Here is a 25,062-nt window from a genome sequence, read left to right as displayed (position 1 = left end):
CATAACATTGACTCTGTTTATGTAAGGAGTTGCATCCCGCCCCATTCAACACTCTGGCGCCTCGCAACGTGGCTCAAGATTGTTTGAAACTAGAAAATTATGGAGCATAGGATCATAGAATCATAGAGTTGGAAGAGACCACAAGGGCCATCCAGTCTAACCCCCTGCCAAGCAGGAAACACCATCAAAGCATTATTGACATATGCCTGTCAAGCCTCTGCTTAAAGACCTCCAAAGAAGGAGACTCCACCACACTCCGTGGTAGCAAATTCCACTGCCGAACAGCTCTTACTGTCAGGAAGTTCTTCCTAATGTTTAGGTGGAATCTTCTTTCTTGTAGTTTGAATCCATTGCTCCGTGTCCGCTTCTCTGGAGCAGCAGAAAACAACCTTTCTCCCTCCTCTATATGACATCCTTTGATATATTTGAACATGGCTATCATATCACCCCTTAACCTTCTCTTCTCCAGGCTAAACATACCCAGCTCCCTAAGCCGTTCCTCATAAGGCATCGTTTCCAGGCCTTTGACCATTTTAGTTGCCCCCCTCTGGACACGTTCCAGCTTGTCAGTATCCTTCTTGAACTGTGGTGCCCAGAACTGGACACAGTACTCCAGGTGAGGTCTGACCAGAGCAGAATACAGTGGTACTATTACTTCCCTTGATCTAGACGCTATACTTCTATTGATGCAGCCCAGAATTGCATTGGCTTTTTTAGCTGCTGCATCACACTGTTGACTCATGTCAAGTTTGTGGTCTACCAAGACTCCTAGATCCTTTTCACATATACTGCTCTCAAGCCAGGTGTCGCCCATCCTGTATTTGTGCCTTTCATTTTTTTTGCCCAAGTGTAGTACTTTACATTTCTCCTTGTTAAAATTCATCTTGTTTGCTTTGGCCCAGTTGTCTAATCTGTTAAGGTCATTCTGAAGTGTGATTCTGTCCTCTGGGGTATTAGCCACCCCTCCCAATTTGGTGTCATCTGCAAACTTGCTCAGGATGCCCATTAACAAAATACAGGAGAAGCCACAACCCTGAAAAAGAGTTTCATGTGCATCATTAAAAACGCAAGAGTTGGGGACCAGAAATAAGATGTGACCTTTGCAGCACAAATACTAACATAACTGTGATTCGCTGGCAGTGCAAAGTTCTTCTCCCAGCCTGTCCATGTGCTGCAGAAGGGGCTTCCTTTCAGCCAGTTTGCTTGCCTGGCTCCTAGTCTATTCCCAGTTGCAAAGCAAAGGGAAGGAGTTTAATTAACCGGGCACCGTAATCCGAAGCTGCAGAGTGCGTGTTGTTGCTGCCTTCCAGCGTTGCTTCAAAACCTTTGGGGAGCCCTGAGCTGCGGAGGGAAAAGAGGGGGCAGGCCCACTCTGTGCTTTTTCATCTTCAAAGCACTCGGCAACCATTTGATCAGAACCACACATCCCTCCCTGGAGTGAGACTCTCAGCTCCTAATCACAGAACTGTAGAATTGTAGAGTTGGAAGGGACCCCAAGGGTCATCTAGCCCAACCCCCTTGTTGCAGAAATGACACGGGGGGGCACATCTTTAAAGTTGTTACAATGTTACAAATATGCCTGAATGTATCCTTTCGACTTGACAGCTCAGGGAAGATACCTAGCTTTATAAATCCATACTTTAACTGACTCTCCTCATTCCAATGCTATTTTAACCCTTAACGAAATGTGAATTTGGGCTCCACCTCCCTCCATGAACCAAGAAGCAGGAAGTCAGGTAGGCAGCAGGAATGGGGCATCCCCCCATAATTCCCAGCTTCCGGGTCATGTGGCCAGCATGACAAAGCTGCTTCTGGCGAACCAGAGCAGCGCACAGAAACGCCGTTTACCTTCCCGTCGGAGCGGTCCCTATTTATCTACTTGCACTTTGGTGTGCTTTCGAACTGCCAGGTGGGCAGGAGCTGGGACCGAGCAACGGGAGCTCACCCCATTGCAGGGATTCGAACCATCGACCTTCTGATCAGCAAGCCCTAGGCTCTGTGGTTTAACCCACAGCGCCACCTGGGTCCCTACTTACTTACTTACTTACTTACTTACAATTCCATGAAATTATAAGGAAGGCAATCCCAACTAAACATCAGGAATAATTTGACAGTGGAACAAATGCCATTTGACAGTGGAACAAATGAAACATATACCAGGCCTAGAGGATAAGAGACAGAACCATTTTATTCCAAGAGACTCTGTCTAGAACCCTTCCCAAGATGGCAGCTGGCCTTGGATCAGTGTCCCATTTCCCATTCTTCATCAGATTGGCTTCCTGGATCAACAAGGCACATGGAATGATGGGAACTGGCCTCTCCTCGCCATCCCACATAACAGGAAGGCTACGCAGTTCACAGGCTGGCAAACCCAACACCTCCAAGCGCCGGTTCTAGGTTCCCTCATCCTTTTTGTCTCGGATAAACGGAAGCAGTTCATTCGTGAGGGCATGGCGCCTGTCACGCCAGCGAAAATGTGTGGGCGCCTGGCTGGGCCCTTGCTCATAGTCAAAGCAAGGGCTCAGCTCAAAGGCCAGGGCCGATTTCACCAGCCCAACGCCGCCAGCTTTCTCTGGGCCCGGGTGGTAGAGGCGCCCGTTCTCGGGCAGCATGAGCAGCTTCTCGGGCTGGAAGGGCACTGCCAGCTTGTCCGCTCCGCCACAGTAAGACAACAGCTCCTCGCCCGACGCTCCCTGCAGGAGGTGGGTGAAGACGATCGGCCGGTCGTCGCATCGGACAAAGTTCTGCTCGCGGCCGCAGGGCGAGAGGTAGGGGAAGGCGGCTTCGTAGCGCCCGCTCTGGTTCAGCTTGAGCCGCTTGAAGAAGAAGACCAGGAACTGCTTGTCTGCAGGAGGGAGGGAGGGAGAGAAAGCAAGAGGGCCGGTCGATGCCTTTCCAATCTCCTACCAATGCACAAGTGATGGGTTGAGCAAAGAGGACTTGCCTTTTTATTGGAGGTTGGGGAGAAAAGCATGAGGAGGCATGGGGGCCCCAGTGGCTAAGTGACTGGCTTCTCATAAATGATGTCATTCTCCTGAAACTCAAGGTGAACCTTCAAGGAGGGAGAGTTTCGGAGCACCAGAAATGCTGGACAGCAGCAGTCAGGCTTATATGGGTATCGCTAGGGGCAAGGGTCAGGTTGGGGAGGGTGGACAAAAGAAGCAGCAATGTTAGGATAGCTTCCCCCCAGCCTGGGGCGCTCAAGACACTTTGGACTTCAACACCCACCTTCCCTGATCATTGGCCATACTGGCTGGGGCTGATGGGAGTTGGAGTCCAGAGCCTCTGGAGGGCGCCAGGTCGAGGAAGGTCGAGGCAAGTGCTGAATCTGGCATCTTCCTCCTGGGCTGTGCAACTGAGACGTGCCAGAGATGTTATGGTGCTGCTGCCCCTATGACGCCCCCACCCCCTTCAGATCCTGGTCCCCCCCACTGCTGCTGCCAGCCACGTCAACTGTACCCTCGCCTGTGGCTGCGCCCGCATTTCCGCCACAATGCAGCAGCGGCGGCGGCTACGACAACAGGGCTGTGTTGATGGTGCAGGCAAAGCTGAAGTGGGGCTGGCAGCAGCAGGATGGTGGGAGGGCAGAGTGGGAAAGGGTCAGGGCCAGCTCTGGAGGTCCTAAGCACCTAAAAGATTTTGGTGCCCCCATATATATCTCTCAAAATAATAATAAACCTTTATTTTTCGAAACGAAACAAAACCTACAGCACACACACACACACACACACACACACGTTTTTCTAATTTTAAGGTTTTTGATCAGATCCTCAAAACTACTCTTACATAACATATCTGCTTCTATGCTTAGCAGAGAGCCTTGTTGCAGAGTTGCTCTGTTGGGATTTTCAATATACTTCAACTGAGAAAATGAATGCTCAGCTGAGCAATTTGTGAGAATTCATGTTAAAAATCTGGCAGTGGGAAATTTCTGTGGGTGCCTGCCCTTCCCTTGATGCCCAGAGCACGTGCTCAATCGTTCATCCAGCCCCAGAGGAGGACGCAAATGGCTTCCCTTTGCCTAATGCATGGGCTGACCCTGGCCGGGGTCAAACATCCCTTGAAATAGACAGAATGAAGTCTTCTCTGCTGTGCTAGCAGCTCTGAGTTCCTTGAGGAAGAGAAGGCAGGCAAGGCCAGCCTGCAGCTCAGAAGAAGGCAATCTCAACCACGCTCTGTTTGGTTCCTCCCAACCGATCAGCCAAGCAGCAAACAGCCCTAGACGGAACGGAACTAACACAACCATTTTGCAGGATCCCTTCATTTACAAGCCCATCTGTTCTCCGATTAAGTTTTGTGTGTTTTGCTTTTAGGGATCTGAGAGACTGAAGGCACCCCCTTCCTAAAGAGATGTCTTATCGTGTCGAGGAAATAAACAACTACAGTATCTGAAGGCAGCCCTGTGTCAGGGGTTGTTGCGACTACTCTAGAGTAACGACTTTCCACATGCTTGTCTTTTAACAGTCTTTATTGGTGCACTCTATTTACAGTGTAATGAGCTGTTGGATGCATGTCTGCTCATTCCGATCCAGAATCCGGCACTGCCCCTTTGCGCGATTTCGACCAACATAATAGCCTCGAGACAGTGAATCTCCTCCCCTTTCTCCTCCTCCTTAATTCCGGTGCCGGGGGAAAGGGTCTACGCTCCATCTTTTCCCTCTCCCCCCTTTCCGCCTCTCTCTCTCTTCCCGCCTGTGGAGCAGGGGCTCTCCCATGCTGCCAGAGACCTGGCACTCTCTCTCCGCTTCCTGACTAGCCCCTTCAGACCCCGCGCTTTCATGGCTGCTTGGGGAGGAACTGCTCCTGATGAGAGAGGGGGAGGTTCTCTGTACTCTCTCCCCCTTACACCCTGGATAGGGAAGTTTTCAATGTGTAATGTTTTATGGTGGTTTTATAATTTGCTGGAAGCCGCTCAGAGTGGCTGGGCAACTCAATCAGATGGGTGGCATAAATGATAAATCATCATCATAATCATCATGTGTGTTTGGAAGACAGAGAGTCACGCTCATCATCATGTGTGTTTTGGAAGACAGAGAGTCACGCTCATTTAAGGAGTTTGGGAAACTATGCTGGAAAGGTCTAGGCCAGCCTCCCCCAGCTATGTGCCATTCAGATGCTTTGGGCTAGAATCCCACCAGCCCCTGTGCTGGCTGGGGCTGTTGGGCATTGCAGTGCAAATCACCGGAAGGGCACCAGGTTGGCTGAGGCTAGCAGAGACGATTTGTGCCCTACAGCCAGGCAGGCGCATGTGTGAGGCGACCCTCAAGCGGCAGCTCTTGCCCAAGGACCGCAAGCAGAACGCGACTTCATCAAAACAGGCACGTAAGCCAAACACCTTGGCCATTGGCTTCGCTTATTTTGAGCTCAGAAGGCTGCTTCTTTGCTGTGCATTTCCTTGGCAAGCCATTTGGATGTTCTGCTTTTCTTTGGCATTCAGCCCAAGCAACTGTGACCCGGAGGCAGCGGACCCAGCGGCATTTACAAGCGTGAGCCACAGAACGCAGGCAGGTGGGAAGAGCCGTAAATCTGAGTTATTAATAGTGCAGGTGCAGCCATGTAATTGGCGGAAGGGAATTAAGATGCAAAAAGGCACAGGCCGTGTGTGTTTTGTTTGTTTTGCTGGGAGCCGCTCTGGAAACGAGGCGGTGGGGGTGGGGGGAAACAGCCCAAACTGGAGGCGGTGGGGAAAAGGAAGGATGCGGCTCACACAAGCCCAAGCCCAAGCTCATCACGTTACGTGACGCTGCAAAATCCCACATGGATTTGGCAGGGGTGTTTCGCAAGCGGGAAAGGAGATTCCTGCCCCCAGATCTTCAAATCGGAAAAGAAACCTCGGAGGGGTCTTAAACCCACGCAACTGTCTGCTACCGGTAGCTGGAAGCACAGCCCTGAATCCCACTCCCTATGATTTTTAATGATAAGAGGAAGTGAGGATTGAGACTTTAAGAAAAGGAGTGTCTGGAGGAGAGAGCACATAGGAATGGCAAATCTCAACTGGGTGCTCTTGAAAAGCTTTTTAGCTCCACTCCTCTCCCACTGGGTCACTGCTGTCCTGGGACATGTCACTTCTGAAGAGGAACGATGTGCACCAGGAGGCAAGCGAGTGCTGCTGACAATGCTCCTGCGGAAGTGGAGACGTGGCACAGTGACAGCATCCCTCTGCAGTGCAGATCGTGGGGGGGGGGCTCTGCCTCTGACCTGCATCCGACCCCCAAGCAGGAGGCAAACCGCAGGAGTCGGGAGCACACCAGCTTGCAGGCGTTTTCATTCTCTTTCTCCTCCCCCCCCCTTTTTAAAAAATGAACTCTTTGATCGCTCACAGTTTCAACTGGTGCATTGGAAGATAAAACTGGGTGGGGGGAGTGGACAGCCCACCCAAAGGCAAGAGGAAGGCAAGGGGGAATGCGGGCTCATTCAGCAAGAACGATTGCAATTCCTGGTTTAGTTTTAAATGTAGGCATTTTAGGCCAAGATCTACCGAAAGAGAAGAGGATGCTATTCATGTATGCTACTACAGCGGCGAGAATTTTGATAGCACAAAAATTGGAAGACTGAAGAAATGCCAACTAAATGGCCAGAAAAACTGATGAACTATGCAGAATTGGCGAAATTGACGGACAGACTTTGGGGAAAAGACAACAGTGACTTTGAAAGAAAATGGGAACCATTTATAGTATACTTGCAGAAACAAAGGAAGACTATTGATTTGATGGCAGGATTCAAATAAACACTCACACCTTTACTAACAAAAAATATATACAAGATAAAGAAAGTATAGTGTATCTTTTAAGAAACAGCAGCGTGTAATAAAGGAAAAAGCAAATCAGAAGTGGAAGTTGGGAGAAGCCCAGGAGGGGAGGGGAGAGGGAATGTAATATAAACGTTATGGATATGGGATGTATGTAATGATAGAAAAAGAAAACTGAATAAAAATTTAATTTAAAAAAAATGTAGGTTTGCATATACCGTCTCCACTTTCTCACACATTTCTACCAATCCTTCCAAGCTTCTGATATAAATTGAACCCCAAGGTTCTCCCAAGGAAGGTCGATCCTGGCATAGGTTTATGCCACCCAAGGGCCAGGAGCTTCTGGGGCCCTCGTGGGGAAATGGACACACACCTGGAAATCGAATGAATCGCATAGGAGATACTTCCTGGCACCCAAGTGACCCACGTTAGGAAATGACTGGCCATTTCTCAAAGCAAAAACACTTTCTTGCCACCCCATTGGTTTCTATGCTGTTTCTTTTTTCTTTTTTTGTAAAGCAAGATTTGAGTGTATTATCAATTTAGGATGGGGTGGAAGGTTCACAGGCTATGAAGGACTTGCCCACAAATTTATTGACAGCTGCACTAATTATGATAGCTAGGAAGTGGAAGGGGCAAGCAGAATATAAAATGGAAGAATGGTATAAAGGGGTGTGGGATATAGCTATTAATGATAAGTTAACATGTGCCATTAAGGTAAGACGGGGAATGTGCAGGAGAAATTATTTTGAGGAGATATGGAGGGTGTTTGTACTGAGAATTTGTACTGTTAAAACGGAAAGGGGTCAAACCATGGCAAGAGGTGTTGAAAATTTGGGAGGTTGGATAGTTACAATGGAATGGTCTTGGTGGTGAGACGCACGTTTTTATTCTGATTTATTTATGATTATTATTTTGTCAAAATAAAAATAGGAAAAAAGGTATTAATTTTTTAAAAATAAATAAATTCTATCATAAGGTAAAGGGACCCCTGACCATTAGGTCCAGTCGTGACCGACTCTGGGGTTGCACGCTCATCTCGCATTATTGGCCGAGGGAGCCAGCGTATAGCTTCCAGGTCATGTGGCCAGCATGACAAAGCCGCTTCTGGTGAACCAGAGCAGCGCACGGAAACACCGTTTACCTTCCCGCTGTTGCGGTTCCTATTTATCTACTTGCATTTTGACGTGCTTTCGAACTGCTAGGTTGGCAGGAGCTGGGACTGAGCAACGGGAGCTCACCCCGTCACAGGGATTTGAACCGCCGACCTTCTGATCAGCAAGCCCTAGACTCTGTGGTTTAACCCACAGCGCCACCTGGGTCCCTTAAATTCTATCATACGCTTATCCAATTAGGTCTTCCATCTGATAAGGTTCTTTTCCTCTGTGACTGATGTAGGGTGTGACTTACCAAGGGACGGAAGGAAAGAAACACAGACAGCTGCCTTATACCAAATGTTATCTAGCCCAGTGCTGTCGACACTGACTGGCAGCAGCCCTCCCAGCTCTAGCTGGAGATGACAGGGTTTGAACCTGGGACTTTTTGCATGCAACACGGATACTCGACTACTGAGCTGCAATTGCATGGTAACACATGGCACTGGAGGGATTGCACCAGGCTCCAGGCTGCTGACTGATGCGCTCAACCAATGCGCAATGGAGAATGTGCGGGGGACATGGGGGGCAGAGGCAGTTGCAAGCCTAGATCCTATTTGCCAGCTGATGAGGGGGAAATATCACTGGACCTTATTGTCCCCAAAGGCCTCATTTAGCTGGAGATTTGCGACAGCAAAGGTTGACTACCGTGAACGATTATGGGAGGGTTCCGGATTAGCAAAAGCCTGCCTGAGGAAATGGGGGGTCAAGGCACATTGTAAGGTTTGGCGGAGGAACATCTGGCGCTCAGCTCTGAGGTCGGGAAAAAGAAAGGGGCTTGGCAGGAGACCATTCTGCAACCAGGGCGCTCTCCCTCAAACCCCACCCTAGATGTGGAGCAATCTCCAAATCCTCATTTGCCCCCTGGGGTGGAGCGCCGCTTCACTGCCTTGGCCTCGCAATGCCTGGTGGCGAGCCGGCCTGGGTTTTTAATGCCGATTAAGGATTATGCCGGCAGCTCTTAACACAGGAACACTGGAGGGGATCAGTGCAGTTCCGGAGAAGATAAAAAGTGTCCAAGCAGGGATTTTCAGGATCATGCAATGGCTTAGCAGAGGATCCTCTAATTCTCACCAGGAGATCTCACTTACACAACCGTTGACTATTTTTGGGGGGACGACGACCATCTGCTCAGGAGCACCTGCCAGAGCTTACATAACCTGCGTGGAAAAGTTTCCCACCCACCCCCCAGGAACAAAAGTCACAGGCTAAAATGTTCTTCAACTCACATAACCGCTCCCTCCCTGCAACTTGCTGTCAAACGGAAGCTGAACCTCAGGCCAGCCCACGACACTCTTCATGCAGCGCGTACTTAAAACCAACTTGGATGGCTTTAAAAGGTGGTTAGACGGACTCCTGGAGGAACTGGCAGCTCCTCAGCCTCCTTGGAACTCAACGAAGATATGCCTAAGGGCTGGGAGGTCACGGGAGGCGTTGGGGGACCGAAAAGAACCTGCTGGCAGTCTAGATTCTGCCAGGCACTGTCAGTTGGTGTGCTAGAGCAACTTTAATGTGCTAGAGCAGGTATGTCCAAAGTCCGTTTCGGCAGCCTAATCCGGCCTGCTGGTCGGTTCAATCCAGCCCCTGTGGCAGTTTATTGCCTGGGGTAAAATCCTTAAAAAAAACCTCAACAACTTCAATCCTAAAAGAGCTCAAAACTTCAACTCTAAAAAAGCTCAAAACTTCAACCCTAAAAAAGCTCAAAAACTTCAACCCTAAGAAAAACCCAACAACTTTGGTCGGCCCTCATGGCCCTTCACTTCATCAAATCTGGCCCTCTTTGAAAAAAGTTTGGACACCACTGTGCTAGAGCAACATTAACAACCAATGAAAGCTGCTCTGTTTGGATGAATGGGGCGCTGCCCACCGATCTCGGCCTGACAGCTGCCTGCCTTCTTAAAATCAAAGAATTGTAGACCTAGAAGGGACTCTGCAATGCCGGAAACACAGAATCCCTGGCTGGTGGCCATCCAAGCTCTGTTTAAAAAACTCCAAAGCAGGAGAGCCCCCCCCCTTCTGAGGGAATCCATTCTTTCTTACAATCAGTCCGGGAGTGTTTGTGTGTCCTGCATGTCAGTTTCCTCCTCCTCCTCAATTGCCCCCTATAATACTCAGCAGGGAGGAGGATTGGGGCAAAACTAAAGCCAGCTGGCTCTGCCTGGCTCTGGTTCCACCTCCCGTAGGCCTCCCTGTCTTCTGCCTCACCAGTCCCTAATTGGCACCAGGCAGCCGCCGCTGTCAATGATGACTTGAAGGAGTCAAGTCCGCCATTTGCTCCCATGACAGTGCCCACTGACCCTGCTCAGCTGGCTCAAGGAGGGATGGCTGCCTCCATGCATGGAGGGAGCCGTGCAGACTGGGACGGAGCAGGTGGACATTACCTTTGAAACAGGTGATGAAGTTCTTGACTTTGGCATCGTCCAGGAAAAGCTGTGCAGGGTTGCCGGAGGAGGGATGGGGAGAAGGAGGAGAAAGAAACAGGATGATGAGCAGACAACTCATCTACAGTCTAGTAAAACACAACTATTCAAGGGTGGGGGGTGCTGTATGGGTGTAGCCGAAGGGCCAGAGAGCTCCATCGCTCAAGGAGGAACCAAAGACTCTCAGCCTGGGTCACACAGCCACTTGGCATGATGATACATGCTGAGTCCAGCAACATTCTCAATTGGTTTCACCTCGCACCTCACTTGCAACCTGAGCCATGTTTTGCCATCACTGAGCTGTCCAAAACTGGACTGAAGGAGGTCGCAGCGGATGTGGGCTTCTTCTGAAACAGTCAGCATGGCAAGAACCGTACAGATCCACGCAATGCATCCCGCACAACTTAGTGGCTGGAACTGGTTCTGAGACTACAGCCCTCAGCACATTTAGTAGGAAAGTACGGTATTCCCACCTAACTCAAAACACATATGGGGTGGGATTGTTGCGAGCAGGGCTTTTTTTCCAGCCGGATATTGCTGGAACTCACTTCCGGCACCTCTCAGATGAGCCCCTTGCCATTACAGTGGTACCTTGGTTGTTGAACGGCTTGGCTCCCAAACAAATTGGCTCCCAAATGCCGCAAACCTGGAAGTAAGTTTTTTGGAAGCTGAACATCCAACGCGGCTTCTGATTGAGTGCAGGAAGCTCCTGCGGCCAATCAGAAGCTGTGTTTTGGTTTTCAAACCGTTCCGGGAGTCACGGATTAAGTTCAACAACCAAGGTACCACTGTATAAGAGAACTAGGGAGGTGTTCATGGTGAGTTCTGGCACCTCTTTTTCTAGGAAAATAGCACTGGTTACGAGCCACACACCGGTACCCTCAAGAGACCCAGACCCACACTGTTCACGGTTTGCCCAGCACTACCTTCCTCTTCTTCCCTCTGCTTCATTGTCAACTTGTAATTTGTTGAACAAACCCCAATTAAAACAAACCACGGCTTAGCATTATGTGGGAACTGGGTCACTGGATGCCTCGAAGAGACACAGGGCTTCAAAATAGCTCAGCCAACACCACCCCTGCCCCTTAACTTGGCTTCCACCATATTATCTAAAGCACGGTAATATCGGGCTCTGGATAGACACTGTGCAAAGGGTCAACCAGCTTCCTAAAGGGCTATTCACTGTCTGACGAATGCCAGCAATGGGGCTGTTTGCAACTCAGAGCTCCCACATTCTTGAGGACTGCTAATTTCCAGATCAGTCCAGGGCGGCCACAAACTCCTCTTTTAACACTAATTACAACTCCTAATCTCCCCCATAATGATTCATTCAGCACTAATTCGATACACCATTAATGCAGTGGAGGCGACTACGTGAATCGGCAGTTAACGCTAATGGATTAAAAAGAGAGGCCCAAAGAGCCCCAAGGCTTGGAGCAATGCCAAGCGGCACTTCCCAGGCACACCATGCATCTGCCACTCAGAGATCTGCGCTAGAGGTGGCTATTAACATTGGGCTCCCGTATAAAGGAGAGCCCCGCACTACAGCTGGGCGATACCTGGCTTTCAACATTGCGGTGTCAGGGTTTGTTGCGACTACTCTTGAGTAACGACCGTCCACATGCTTGTCTTTCAGACATTTTTATTGGTGCACATTATTTACAGTGTAACGGATTGCTCATATCATGTCTACCCACTTGAGTCAGATTCCTGCACTAAACTCTTTCGCGTTTTCGACCAGCATAAAAGCCTCGGAACTGAGAAGCGCCTCCCTTTCCTTCTCTTTCGCAGTTCCGGCGTCGGAGGTACTGGTCTTCTGTCTGCCCTACTCCTGTCCACTCATTCCGCCTCTCTCTCTTCTTGCCTATGGAGCAGGGGCTCTCTAGTCCTGCCAGAGCCCTGGCACTCATTCTCCGCTTCCTGACTCACCTCTTCAGACCCCTCGCTCTCATGGCTGCTTGGAGACGGGCTGCTTCTGATGAAGGGGGGGGTTTCTCTGTAATCCCTCCCCCTTACAATCAGCTAAACATCAAGAAACATCACAATGCCTGCAATAAGGATGGAACTATGCAGATGTGAACAGAAGGGCTGGGCGATCTCTGGTTTGCAACACTGTGATAATTCCATCAGCCAAACATTGTGATATACTGATATATCACAAGGTCTGAAATAAGGATGGAGCTATGTAGAGGCAGTGGCTGGCTTTGCGGTTTTTCCTGCATCGTGATTTATGCTTAGCGCACACACACGCATCATGATATTCCCAGGTCCAATGTTTTGAAAACATTCTCATGATACGGACTTCAAACCAGTTTTGGATATCAATATGTCGCCCAGCCCTACCCCTCACCATGGATGAGCTTGGCTACCTTGGGTCCTTAGGAGCTAAAGCAACAAGGAAGCATAAATTAATATTAGCCCTTCACGGCCTAGGAACCTCGAACTTACAGGACCGCCTCTCCCGGTATGCCCCACGGAGGACCTTAAGGTCCATAAATAGTAACACCTTAGAGCAGTGTTTCCCAACTGGTGGTCCGCGGATCCCCAGGGGTCCGCGAGCTATGCGAGAGGGGTCCGCAAGACTGGGACTCTGGCGAGGCAAGATGGCGGCGCGGAGCTCCTAAACTCGACGAACGTGCTAGCGCCGCCAAATCAGCCCCCAAACAAGCAGAAAGCCACCCAAACCGCAGCCGCTGCTGCGTGGGAGCCGAACCCTGCCCCCGCGAGTCCACCCGCCCACCGCCCGGCCGGCCGCCGGCGCCCGCTGCCTGCGCCCGCTGCCTGGTGCTCCCGCATCTACAGGGGGGTGTAGTCAGCCCCCTGCACCAGCCCCTCCCCGTCGCCGCATCATACCCCTCTGCCAGCCAATAGGGGGCGGAGTCCAGCTGCGGCGGGAGAATCTTTCCAGCTTCCTGTTGGACTTCCGGCGAGGCATTATTGGCGCGCACCGCGGCGCCATCGAGCTCCTGAGGGCAGCCAGCGTGTTCACGCTGCCCAAAGGGCTCCTGAGCCGCTGAGACCGCCGCTGCCGCGTGCATTCTTGGCCAAGTGAGTTGCGACAGATTTATACCTCATTGATTTCAATGGGCCTTAAGCATGAGTTGGATTGGGATAGCTGATTGTGAGGGTCCTTTATTCTACGGCTACTGCTTTAGTTTAGTATCTGAACAGTACAAGTTAAAACTTGGTAATTTAATGAAATTAGGGGGCCTTTCACACCTCTTTCCTATATTGCCTTACTCCCTATAACAGGGACAAGTAAATAAGTATATTTCTCATTAATATCAGTTCTGTATATGTTCAAGTCATGAGTCCATCCATATTAGCCTGCAGATTTTTCTCTAAAAGTCTGCAGGAAAATTCACATTTAAACATGAATTTTTTTAAAGGGCCTTTCTCTCAAAATGCACATTTTAAATGTTATTTGCTGTCCAAATACAGTATGCATTTCAAGTACATGTTGTTGATGTATTTATTTTTTTGGTGGTGTTTGAGCCAAGAGCAGTATTGAAAGATTTGGGAACTAAACAAGCCAGTGGTTAAATTGGAACTGTACATTATTTCAATACTTGCATTTCAAAACAAGACCAGTGCAGGCTAAATCCTGTGTTTTTGACAGAATTACAAGCCTGGTAGATGAAGGGAATGCTGTGGATATAGCCTATCTTGATTTCAGCAAGGCCTTTGACAAGGTGCCCCATGATATTCTTGTAAAGAAGCTGGTAAAATGTGGTCTAGAACTGAAAATTAAAACTAACTGTATACTGATGGAGTACTCTATTGTAACTAAAAAGACTCTTAATTTGGCTCTCACTTTTTAATTTTAGGATTAGGAATTAATGGGGGTCCTTGTCACAACAGCGGCTCGATGAGGGGTCCTCGAGAAAATTTTGTTGGGAACCCCTGCCTTAGAGGTCCCGGGCCCGAAGGAAGTCAGTTTAGCCTCAACTAGAACCAGGGCCTTTTCAACACTGGCTCCGACCTGGTGGAACTCTCTGTCTCATGAGACCAGGGCCCTGTGGGACCTGAATACTTTCCACAGGGCCTGTAAGACAGAGTTGTTCCACCTGGCCTTTGGCCTGGACCCAACTTGATCCCCTCCCTCACTTTCCCTTTCCGTAGGAGGCTGCATTTTAACTTTAATGTTGTATTTAATCTTGTTTTTAAGTTCTATCTTAATCAACTGTTTTATATGTTTGGCTGGGGAGGGCGGGGTATAAATAAAGTTTATTATTATTATGATTATCTCGGAGAAGAATAGACCATGCAATTAAACGAGTTACCCATGAGAACAGGAAAAGCCTAGCATTGCAGCCCAAGCCATTTTGGTATCAGAAGCAGAGTACAAATGCCCTCTCCTCACTAAGGCAAACATTTTATTATTATTATTTTTTATTTTTATTTTTTAAGATCTATTTTTTATTGATTAAAATGAAAATTTACAAAAAAGGAACAAACATAAATACACAAACACAAACACTAATACAAATACAAACACATACAATTCATTTCAGTTTCTACTATTTTTACACTATTTTCACTTTCCGTTGACCTCCAATTATACTTGCTGCATCGTTTTCAGTTAAATGAGTAATTCCGCACAGTTTTTTTTATCTAAGTTACATTTTTCCTTATTCTATTCATATTCTCTGTCATATTTGTAGTATCAGTTAATAATTTACCAAGCTCAGTCTAGTTTTGCCACTGGAGTTCTTATTACATTGTTATTTTTTAGATATTCTTCAAATACTTCCCAATCCCTGTAGACATTTTGTTTCATCTGCCCTCTCATTTTGCCTGTCATTTTTGCTAGCTGCATGTATTCTACCATTAGTAATTAGTAAATAAAAGAGAGAGAGAGTACGATTTGTACATATGTGGTGGACCTGCAAAGAGGTCAGTGAACTGTGGAACAGCATATATGAGGAATTAAAGAAAATGTTGAAGTGTAACTTCAGTGGCGGGAAGAATTATAATTGCAAGGAATTGTAAAAACAAAAGTGTACCCACAATAATAGAATGGAGAATACTAAGGCAAACATTTTAAAGAGCCCTTTTTTCACACTATTCAGACACAAATGGCTGCCTTCCTCCATCCCCAGCTTCATAGGAAGAAGGTTACAGGACCAGCCCTGCAGCTCTGGCTGTTCTCTGCCTCTCCTGCAAGCATACAGGAAATCCGCCTGAGCATGAGGAGGTGGATTTTGGGGTGTCCCTAACGACGGCTGGGAAGGAGACACATTTACCTGGCCAACGAGGCACCAAACACTACAACGTCCTAGTTTGCAAGCTTTCATGCAGTCTTCCCCAACCTGGGGCTCGCCAAATGTTTTGGACTCCAACTCTCATCAGAGTCAGGAGATGGAGCCCAAAACATCGGGGAGCAGGTTTGGTGAAGGCTGCCTTACTGAAATGAAGGAGGACCTATGTTTGATCTTGCATGGCTCTTTATCATTCCAGTTGAGCTTTTCTCTATTTGAGACAAGACTTCTGGTTCATCTAGGTCAGTGGTGGCGAACCTATGGCACTCAAGAAGGGCCATAGCTTTCGTGCCGGGGGTGGGGGAGGAGGAGAGGAGGGCTTGCGCCACCCAAAGCCTGCGGCACCAGGGCCTGGCAAGCGAGAGAGGGGCTGAGCAGGCATCGACTTCTGATGCGCCAGGGCCTCCCGTCAATCTGTTTTTCCTACTCGGGAGGAAGCCGCCTTGAGTTCAGCAGGGCTTAACTCCCAGGTCAGTAAACATATGAAGACAGCAACCTAAGAAAGGGCTGCTGCGTTTACATGTTTGCTGGGCTTTCCTGTGGAAGCCAATAAGAGAAATTCATTCCGTGGAGGTGGGGATCAAATGGCAGCCGAAGAAACGGCAAATAATAATAATAATAATAATAATAATAATAATAATAATAATAATATTTATACCCTGCCCACCTAGCTGGGTTTATTTATTTATTTATATTTGTATGTGCACACGCAATCATTATGATCGCATATTAAAAATTAGGAGGGTGTATCTTAGTACAGCTCTCCAGTGTATGCTAGTGGCCAAATTTGTGGAACCTTCTGGAAAAAAAATGTATTTCTGAGGTTTGATGGCTCATAACACCACTTTGTTTTGGAGTAATACCAGTGCTTTCTTCCTGTGGGGACGCAGGAGGATGCATACCCCCTAAACATTTTGTGAATTTAACGGGAGAAGAAATTCACTGTATTTATTTTCCCCGATTTGAACTGTATTTATTTTTCCCCGGTGGTGATTTTCTTGAGCCAAAATGAGAGTACCCCTAAGCATTTTTTAAGAAAAAAAGCACTGAGTTATACCATAAAATTATATATCAATGGAAAGATAATTTAATGAAGAATGTAATGCAATAACTTTTATGAAGGATTATTTATTACAACAGCAATCATAAGGAAGAAACGTGAAACACACAGAAAAAATGAGATATACAGGTTGAATTGCCATGTTGGCACTTTGCGATAAATAAGTGGGTTTTGAGTTGCAGTTCAGTGCAAAATGCCCTCTTCAGCATTTTGTCCAGCTCTAATATATCCTTTTAGAGATGGTGGGACTGAAGCTGTATACTGTATAATAAACCAAATACATATATGCATGTTATAGATTTGTACAAAGGCATTACAATACTGGCAGTTTTATTTTATCTCTCTTTCATAATGACTGTTAGTGTGGAATTCACAACAGCCATTTCTTGGATCGGCATATTCATTGAGCAATCCACTACAACCCAGGATCTGCTTGCTGGTCATTCACCGCCCATTTAGACCTCATGAGTGTGTATGTGAAATTAAGAATCGCCCCGCCTCAATGTGTGTGACTTTACATTTGAACTGCATGTGGCTTCTTGCCACTGTTCACCCAAGTCTAGAGAGGTCCTTTCGGACGTCTTCATAAACTCTTGTATCAACAACCATAAACCAGTGATGGGCAACCTTTTGAGCTTGGTGTGTCAAAATTCGCCAAAAAAACCAAGCATAACTCGGGTGGTGTGTCACTTCAAGAAAAAAACCATAATTTTGCAATATTTATAGTTTAAATAACAAAATGTATAATTGTAATATATAACTGTATTTAATAAACCAGAAACTAATTATTTAACCTAACCAAACCAAAAACCCCTTATTTATCACAAAGTGCCCAGAGTTGTTGAGCTTTTTGGGGGGGGCTGCTGACCAAAGTTTTGGAGGTTTTTTTGGGGGGTGCCCAGAGTTGTTGAGCTTTTTTTGGGGGGGATGCCCCAAAGCTGCTGCGCTTTTTTTGGAGAACAGAAATAAATGACGAATAATACCTTCGCTGAAACTAACACGCAGCACTGACATAGTCTGCCAAAGCGCCAAAAAACCCAGCACAGAACGGGTTAAAAAATGAACGCTGTTACACCCAATCATTGTCTGCCAAAGCGCCAGAAAAAAACGGCACAGAAAAGGTTTAAAAAACAATCTCTGGCTACCAGCAGCAACAACAACAACAAAAGGATCCGGGTTTTAACAGTGGAGACAAGCTGTAGCGTGAGGAGGAGCAGAAGAACAAATGGGGGGGAAACAATAACAAGAACAGTGCTCACCCCTAACTCCAAACCATTCAGGAACAAGTTAAAAAGCAGAGTGTTGGATTGGGACCTGGGAGATTGGAGTGATATATGAAGCTCACTCCGTGTGACCTTGGGGCATGGGAGTAGCCAGGATTTTTGTTTTGTTACGTATTTTTATTGATGCGCCCCTGTCCCACCCTTGGCTATGCCCATGCCTTGGGGGCTGGTCAGTCCCTCTCACCCTAGCCTACCCCATAGGGCTGTTGAGAGGGTTACATGAGGAGAGGGGAAGGAGAACCTTATATAGGCAGCCCTGTTTAGGGAGGCTTTTAATGTTTAATAGATTATTTTAGGGACCCAGGTGGCGCTGTGGTTAAACCACTGAGCCTAGGGCTTGCTGATCAGAAGGTCGGCGGTTCGAATCCCTGTGACGGGGTGAGCTCCCGCTGCTCGGTCCCAGCTCCTGCCAACCTAGCAGTTCGAAAGCACGTCAAAGTGCAAGTAGATAAATAGGAACCGCTACAGCGGGAAGGTAAACGGCATTTCCATGTGCTGCTCTGGTTTGCCAGAAGCGGCTTTGTCATGCTGGCCACATGACCTGGAAGCTGTACGCCGGCTCCCTTGGCCAATAATGCGAGATGAGCGCACAACCCCAGAGTCGGTCACGACTGGACCTAATGGTCAGGGGTCCCTTTCCTTTACCTTAGATTATTTTATTTCATTTTTCTGTTGGAAAATATAATAATAAATTATTATTATTGTTGTTGTTGTTATTATTATTATTATTATTATTATTATTATTTGCCCCCCATGAGGTCCTTGGAGATAAAGGTAGGAAATATAGCCCAGTATACCTGAAGGAGCATCCCCATAGTCCATCCCGGACACTGAGGTCCAACTCCGAGGGCCTTCTGGCGGTTCCATCCCTGCGAGAAGCGAGTTTACAGAGAACCAGGCAGAGGGCCTTCTCGGTAGTGGCGCCCGCCCTGTGAAACACCCTCCCATGAGATGTCAAGGAAATAAACAACTACCGTACAGTATATGACATTTAGAAGACATCTGAAGACAGCCCTGTTTAGGGAAGTTTTTAATGACTGATTTCTAATGTATTTTTAATCTTTTGTTGGAAGCTGCCCAGTGGGGCTGGGGAAACCCAGCCAGATGGGTGGGGTAGAAATAAATTATTATTATTATTATTATTATTATTATTATTATTATTATTATTATTAAATAAGTGCAATCAAATAAATACACGAATACACACCACACCCCGATTGCTGAGAGAGCTCCCTTCCTATACCCCTCCATTTCCATCCTTTTACATATACTGTACAGTATACGAAATAACGGGCCCCGACCGTCCTGTCAGGCTTGCTGGGCTGTGATAATCCACAGCACCCTTCTAGGGGGCAGCCCCAAAACCTTCCTCTCCCTGCCCCCCCCCACGCACCCCATACCTGTCCCTGGTGGTCGATATAATAAAAGTACTCGCGGGTGCGGGGCGTGGGGCTCTGGCCCTGCTGGTAGGCGGGCCGGTCGGGTCCGCGGCGGATCCCCGGCCTCAGCAGAAAACGAAGCCCGCCACGCAGCAGCCGCATCGCGGTTTCGGTACCAGACGACAACAACGAGCGGGCCCCGGCTGCGATCGAGGCCTAGTCTAACCGGAAGTGCAATGGGGGACCGGCGCAGCGACGGACTTGCCTCCCCCAGGCTCCGGATACGCGTAGAAACGTTCCGCTCGTTGCATCGGCTGGGCGCCGAGTCCAATCTCCCTCTCGCTGTAATTGCTTCCCCCCGCCAAGCAGCCCTTCATACCGGCGGATCCCTTCCTTGCTCAGCGCTCTGACCCAGTGCCGGATTTACGTACAAGCTATAGCTTAGGGCCCCACTCTCGGGGGGGGGGACTTTAAAGGAAAAAAACAAACTGGATGTGCATTTCCAAAATAGAAGGTAAAAAAACAAATCAAATAAAACCTACATACAGCAGCAGTGTTTTGTGCAGGGCCGTCTTAAGCACATCCAGCGCCATGGCAACAAACTGTTTCTCACAATATGGGGTTTCTCAGAATCATGGAGGCCACTGCTACAATTTCACTATTAATATACTTCTTAATTGTATTTCACGATTAATGTACTTCTTCTTAATTGTATTTCAGTCCAATGACTACGGTACAGTGGTACCTCAGTTTATGAACACAATTGGTTCCGGAAGTCTGTTCATAAACTGAAGCGTTCATAAACTGAAGCGAACTTTCCCATTGAAAGTAATGGAAAGTGGATTAATCTGTTCCAGACGGTCCACGGAGTACTTAAACTGAAGCGTTCATAAACTGAAGCGAACTTTCCCTTTGAAAGTAATGGAAAGTGGATTAATCCGTTCCAGATGGGTCCGTGGCGTTCGTAAACCGAAAATTCATAAACCGAGGTGTTCGTAAACGGAGGTTCCACTCTACTTTGATAAAATACATGTTTTGTTATGTGCAAATGGCTTGAGATACCTATTAGGTCCATAAATTACCCTATAGCATATATTCAATACAAAAAAACAGCAACAATTTGTTGTTGACAAAGGACAGCTGGATATAGAAAGAGCCCCATTTCCTTCAGGAGTTTAGGGCCTCTGACCCATGTTACAGACTCCTGTTCACGTTTCCATAATCCGAACTGGGTGGGTTTGAACATTTTCTTTCCTAAACTGCTCCTGTGTCTTTATTGAAGGCTGGAAATTATGCTTGAGCTTTTCATGTGTCTTCCTATTGGCTTTTCAAGGCAGAGGAACCATAGCTGCCAAGTTATCCCTTTTTTTAAGGGATTTTCCCTTAGGCTGAATAGGCTTCCTCGCGAGAAAAGGGAAAACTTGGCAGCTATGAGAGGAACCAACATCCAGCCCAATCAGTGTGTGTTACAATAAGGATGACTTGGTGTCCCCACCCACTTTCTTGCTGTTTAATGATGTTGCAAAGCCATGGGAGAGGCCCCATCACCGCCACCTACTGACTATTATTGATAGCACACCTAATTATATATATATATATATATATATATATATATATACACACACACACACACACACACACACACACACACACACACACACACACACAGTATCCTGCAAAACCAGGCATAAAAATGGCCAGCCTTAGATGGCAAAAGCTTTGACAGCTCCCCAAATCGACTCATTTTTAATGACTCATGTTCCTTTAATAGCAGCCCCAAATGCCAGATTTTGGCAGGTGAGATTTCTTCCTCGTCTTTTTATATTTCTAGGTCAGGGAGAGCATCTTCATGGGCTGAAAAATTGATGCCAACCAAGAAAGCATTAACAGCAAAGGCTAATAAAGCAAGACAGTCATCTACTGACAGTTAAAAACATAACTGCATTTTGCTTTAGCAGCTTGAGCTGTGGCGTGAAAAATTTCTTACACCTTGGAAGCAGGTGGAGGTGAAAGTAGTAAAACTTCAGAGCAGACAACAGGGAGAGTGTGCAAAAGAAATCACCTATAGTGGGTCAATACTTGATCAGAGACTATTTTCACAGAAGCAAAGATGATCACAAGGATGCCTCATCTGCTTCAAGTTAAAAGGAGGTAGAATGTAAGGAGACTTAAAGAGTTTTACCATAGTTCATTCTTATTTAGGGATTAAAAGATCTTTCACTTTTGATTTTCTTAGTTTCTCATTTTCCAATTTTAAATCCACTTCTCCACATTGCTACAGAAATCTGTGAATATATTTATTTTAAATCCTGATGAAAATTAATCAGCGTTTTAGTGCAAAGCAGTTCCCCCTAACAAAATGCATTTTTGTATGTTATTCTGATTAATATATTGTCATGTACAATTTCCACAAATACTGTATATGCATTTTGGAAAATGCTGTGTATTTGGAGACCTGCATCACAAAATTTGGATAAGTGTGAATTTTGGAAGATGGCTGTGCTTTGGTTCTCTCATGTTTTTTCAGGAAAGTGCAAATGTTGTAATTGGTTTTAAAATGCAAACTGAATCAAATTTATTCCCCAGCCTCATGCTTATTTATGTACCTTTGCTCCAAGAAGCTCAATAATGTCTCTCCCCAACAACCTTGTAAGGTTGATAAGTGAGTATTCCAAACAATGTCACCAAGCAAGTGGGGATATGAATCCAGTTCTTCCCAGTTTATGTTTGTAACCACTATGCTACATGGCCTCTCACAGACTTGTAAGAAATGGAAGCATAGGAAACAGAACGGACTCTCAAAATTTTAAAGTTTTCATTCCCTGATAGAGACAATTAGTTCACTGTCAGGTTGTCTGCTACCTGATGAAATTGAATTTTTCCAGTTAAGGTCACCTGTGAATTTGGGAACACCAAGCAATCAAAAATACTTCCCCCACCAAAGCGCAAGAACCAGACAAGAGGCAGTTCAGTAAAACTAATCAGGAGCATTGTGAGGAAAGATGCTGTGCAAGGAGGAAATTGCCTTGATGCCGACGGTTCTTCTGTTCCTTGGAGGCTGAAAATAATCAGGAAAGTTCAGCAGCCAGCTTTGCTTTCAAAATCTTTCAGGGGGATTGGAGATTAGCCTGGTGAAATGAAAACACACTTGCAAGCAAGCAGCTCTAGCATGTAGCTCCCATTCCCTTCTCTCTGGAGCAGCCTTTGCCAACCTGGTGCCCTCCACGTGTTTGGCAATACAACTCAACTCCCATCAGTCCCATCCAGTGCAGCTCTCAATTTACTTCTACCCCACCTACCCTGTTGAAGATAAACCCTCTGGGGAAGGTGCTGAATTTCTAGCACACCGCAGGTGCAGAACCAGGAATGAGGAACCTGTAGCCCTCCATGTTGTTGGACTACAACTGTTGGCCATTCAGGGTGGGGCTGATAGGAGCTGGCGTCCCACTACCTGGAAGGCAGCAGGCTCCCTCACTTTCATTTTATATTTTTATTCTGTTATTAGTTTTAACAAGAAAAATTATAATCAACCAAAAAGAACCAAAGATTACTACGATTTACAAAGGATAAATTAAATTCTTACAACGTAACTTCCATTGTGACCAGTCACCCCATCAAGGGTCCCATTTTTTTTAATGTAACCCACTTTTCATTATCTCTTCAAACTTTTCCCAAGTTTTATTTTTGCAAAGTTTTCTATGTTCATACAGGAATCAGTCTAAACCTGTCAGAGGATTCACATTTTTACAATGTTCTTCAATATATTTTCTATAAATGTCCTACTCTCTAATAAAAGTTTGTTCTGTATTGTCTCTACCGTAATTCTTCCTGTCATTCTTGTTAGTTCTGTATATTCCAATAGTTTTGCCTGCCAATCCAATTTAGTTAGGGTAGTTTTTCCTTTCCATTTTTTGCTATTAAAATTTTTGCTGCACCTGTTGTGTACATAAAGACCTTCCTCATATAAAGTGGTGTTGGGGGATGAGTGTTCAGACCCCTGGGCACTCACTTGTGGGGTGCCTCAGGGTTCCGTTCTCTCCCCCATGCTTTTTAATATCTATATGAAGCCGCTGGGAGAGATCATCAGGGGGTTTGGGCTGGGTGTTCATCAGTATGCAGATGACACCCAGCTCTGTTGTTGTTTAGTCGTTTAATCGTGTCCGACTCTTCGTGACCCCACGGACCATAGCACGCCAGGCACTCCTGTCTTCCACTGCCTCCCGCAGTTTGGTCAAACTCATGTTCGTAGCTTCGAGAACACTGTCCAACCATCTTGTCCTCTGTCGTCCCCTTCTCCTTGTCCCCTCCATCTTTCCCAACATCAGGGAATTTCCAGGGAATCTTCTCTTCTCATGAGGTGGCCAAAGTATTGGAGCCTCAGCTTCACGATCTGTCCTTCCAGGGAGCACTCAGGGCTGATTTCCTGAAGAATGGATGGGTTTGATCTTCTTGCAGTCCATGGGACTCTCAAGAGTCTCCTCCAGCACCACAATTCAAAAGCGTCAATTCTTCAGCGATCAGCCTTCTTTATGGTCCAGCTCTCACTTCCATACATCACTACTGGGAAGACCATAGCTTTAACTATATGGACCTTTGTTGGCAAGGTGATGTCTCTGCTTTTTAAGATGCTGTCTAGGTTTGTCATTGCTTTTCTCCCAAGAAGCAGGCGTCTTTTAATTTCGTGACTGCTGTCACCATCTGCAGTGATCAAGGAGCCCAAGAAAGTAAAATCTCTCACTGCCTCCATTTCTCCCCCTTCTGTTTGCCAGGAGATGGTACCAGTGGCCATCAAAGGAAAAAGGTAATTAATTTTCGAGTTAACTACAATATAAATAATCTTCCATTCTATTATTCTACATTTCATATCTTTATTCATGACTTACCATCTACACCCAATGTATTTACCCAATATATTTACCTTTAGAAAACTACTTCTACTAAAATAAATTTCATAATTCAATTATGTTCATCATAAACCTAATGTCTTTTTCACTAAACCTTTTGTCTTATTTTACTTCAAACATTGTATTGTTTACACAGAAATCATTAAAACGCTGCAATAGTTGCCACACCATAGTTGATTATAGTTCTGTAAATATTTTTTAAACATGTTACCGGGCCAAGTTCAAGGAGCTACTATTACGTAGTATACTGATCCCTTAACAACTTGGGACCCATTTAGCGGCGAGATCACCTCACCCCACAGACAACCCAGGCGAGAACTTCGTCATTTTGTGAGGGTCAGGCAGCACCTCCTCTCTGGAACTCCCTACATCATGACAGGCACCTTTTTGCTGCCTTCCTTTCAGCACCCGCTTAAAAACATTTTCATTTGGGCAAGCCTAGCCAGGTGCTTAGAAACGCTGGGATGGGCTTTAAAAAAATCTGTTTAAACTTTGTTTTTAAAGCACCATTGTAAAAGGAAAAGAAAAATAACCAAATTTATTGTTTTGTCCTTTTTTTGCAAACCAATTTGAAGTAGATTTTTTTTAAAAAAAACAAACTTTTTTAATAAAAAAAAGATAAAAATTAAATTGAATTTTATGAGATAAATAAATAATACAAAGCAAAAAAAAGGGAGTCAAATTTTGATACCAGTATGCGAGAGCTCAGGTAGGTTTGAGGTAGGTTAAAACAAAACAAAATACTTTGGTTAACTTTTTATCTTTAAAACCACCACCTTGGTTAATTTTTATCTTTAAAATAAAACAAAATCAAGTGGTCTCCTGAATTTTATGAGGTAAATAAATAAAATAA

At 46.2% G+C, this 25,062-nt stretch overlaps 2 protein-coding genes across 2 annotated transcripts in view; one reads left to right on the top strand and one right to left on the bottom strand.

Moving 5' to 3' along the window:
- Positions 1 to 25,062, top strand: part of STX17 (syntaxin 17) — a 257,051-nt gene that overhangs the window by 46,521 nt on the left and 185,468 nt on the right. The window lies entirely within an intron of this gene.
- C8H8orf82 (chromosome 8 C8orf82 homolog) lies at positions 2,171 to 19,762 on the bottom strand. The gene is made up of 3 exons (XM_060277546.2): positions 19,327 to 19,762; positions 10,284 to 10,332; positions 2,171 to 2,845 (listed from the first exon to the last, which is right to left on the bottom strand). Exons 1-3 carry the CDS (start codon positions 19,465 to 19,467, stop codon positions 2,394 to 2,396), a joined length of 642 nt encoding a protein of 213 aa, XP_060133529.2. The 5' UTR covers positions 19,468 to 19,762; the 3' UTR covers positions 2,171 to 2,393.

The sequence above is a fragment of the Zootoca vivipara genome, chromosome 8 (assembly GCF_965207765.1).
Source record: "Zootoca vivipara chromosome 8, rZooViv2.hap1.1, whole genome shotgun sequence".
NCBI classification, from domain to species: domain Eukaryota; kingdom Metazoa; phylum Chordata; class Lepidosauria; order Squamata; family Lacertidae; genus Zootoca; species Zootoca vivipara.
The sequence above is the reverse complement of the archived record's forward strand: the minus strand, read 5'-3'. Positions and strand labels throughout refer to the sequence as shown.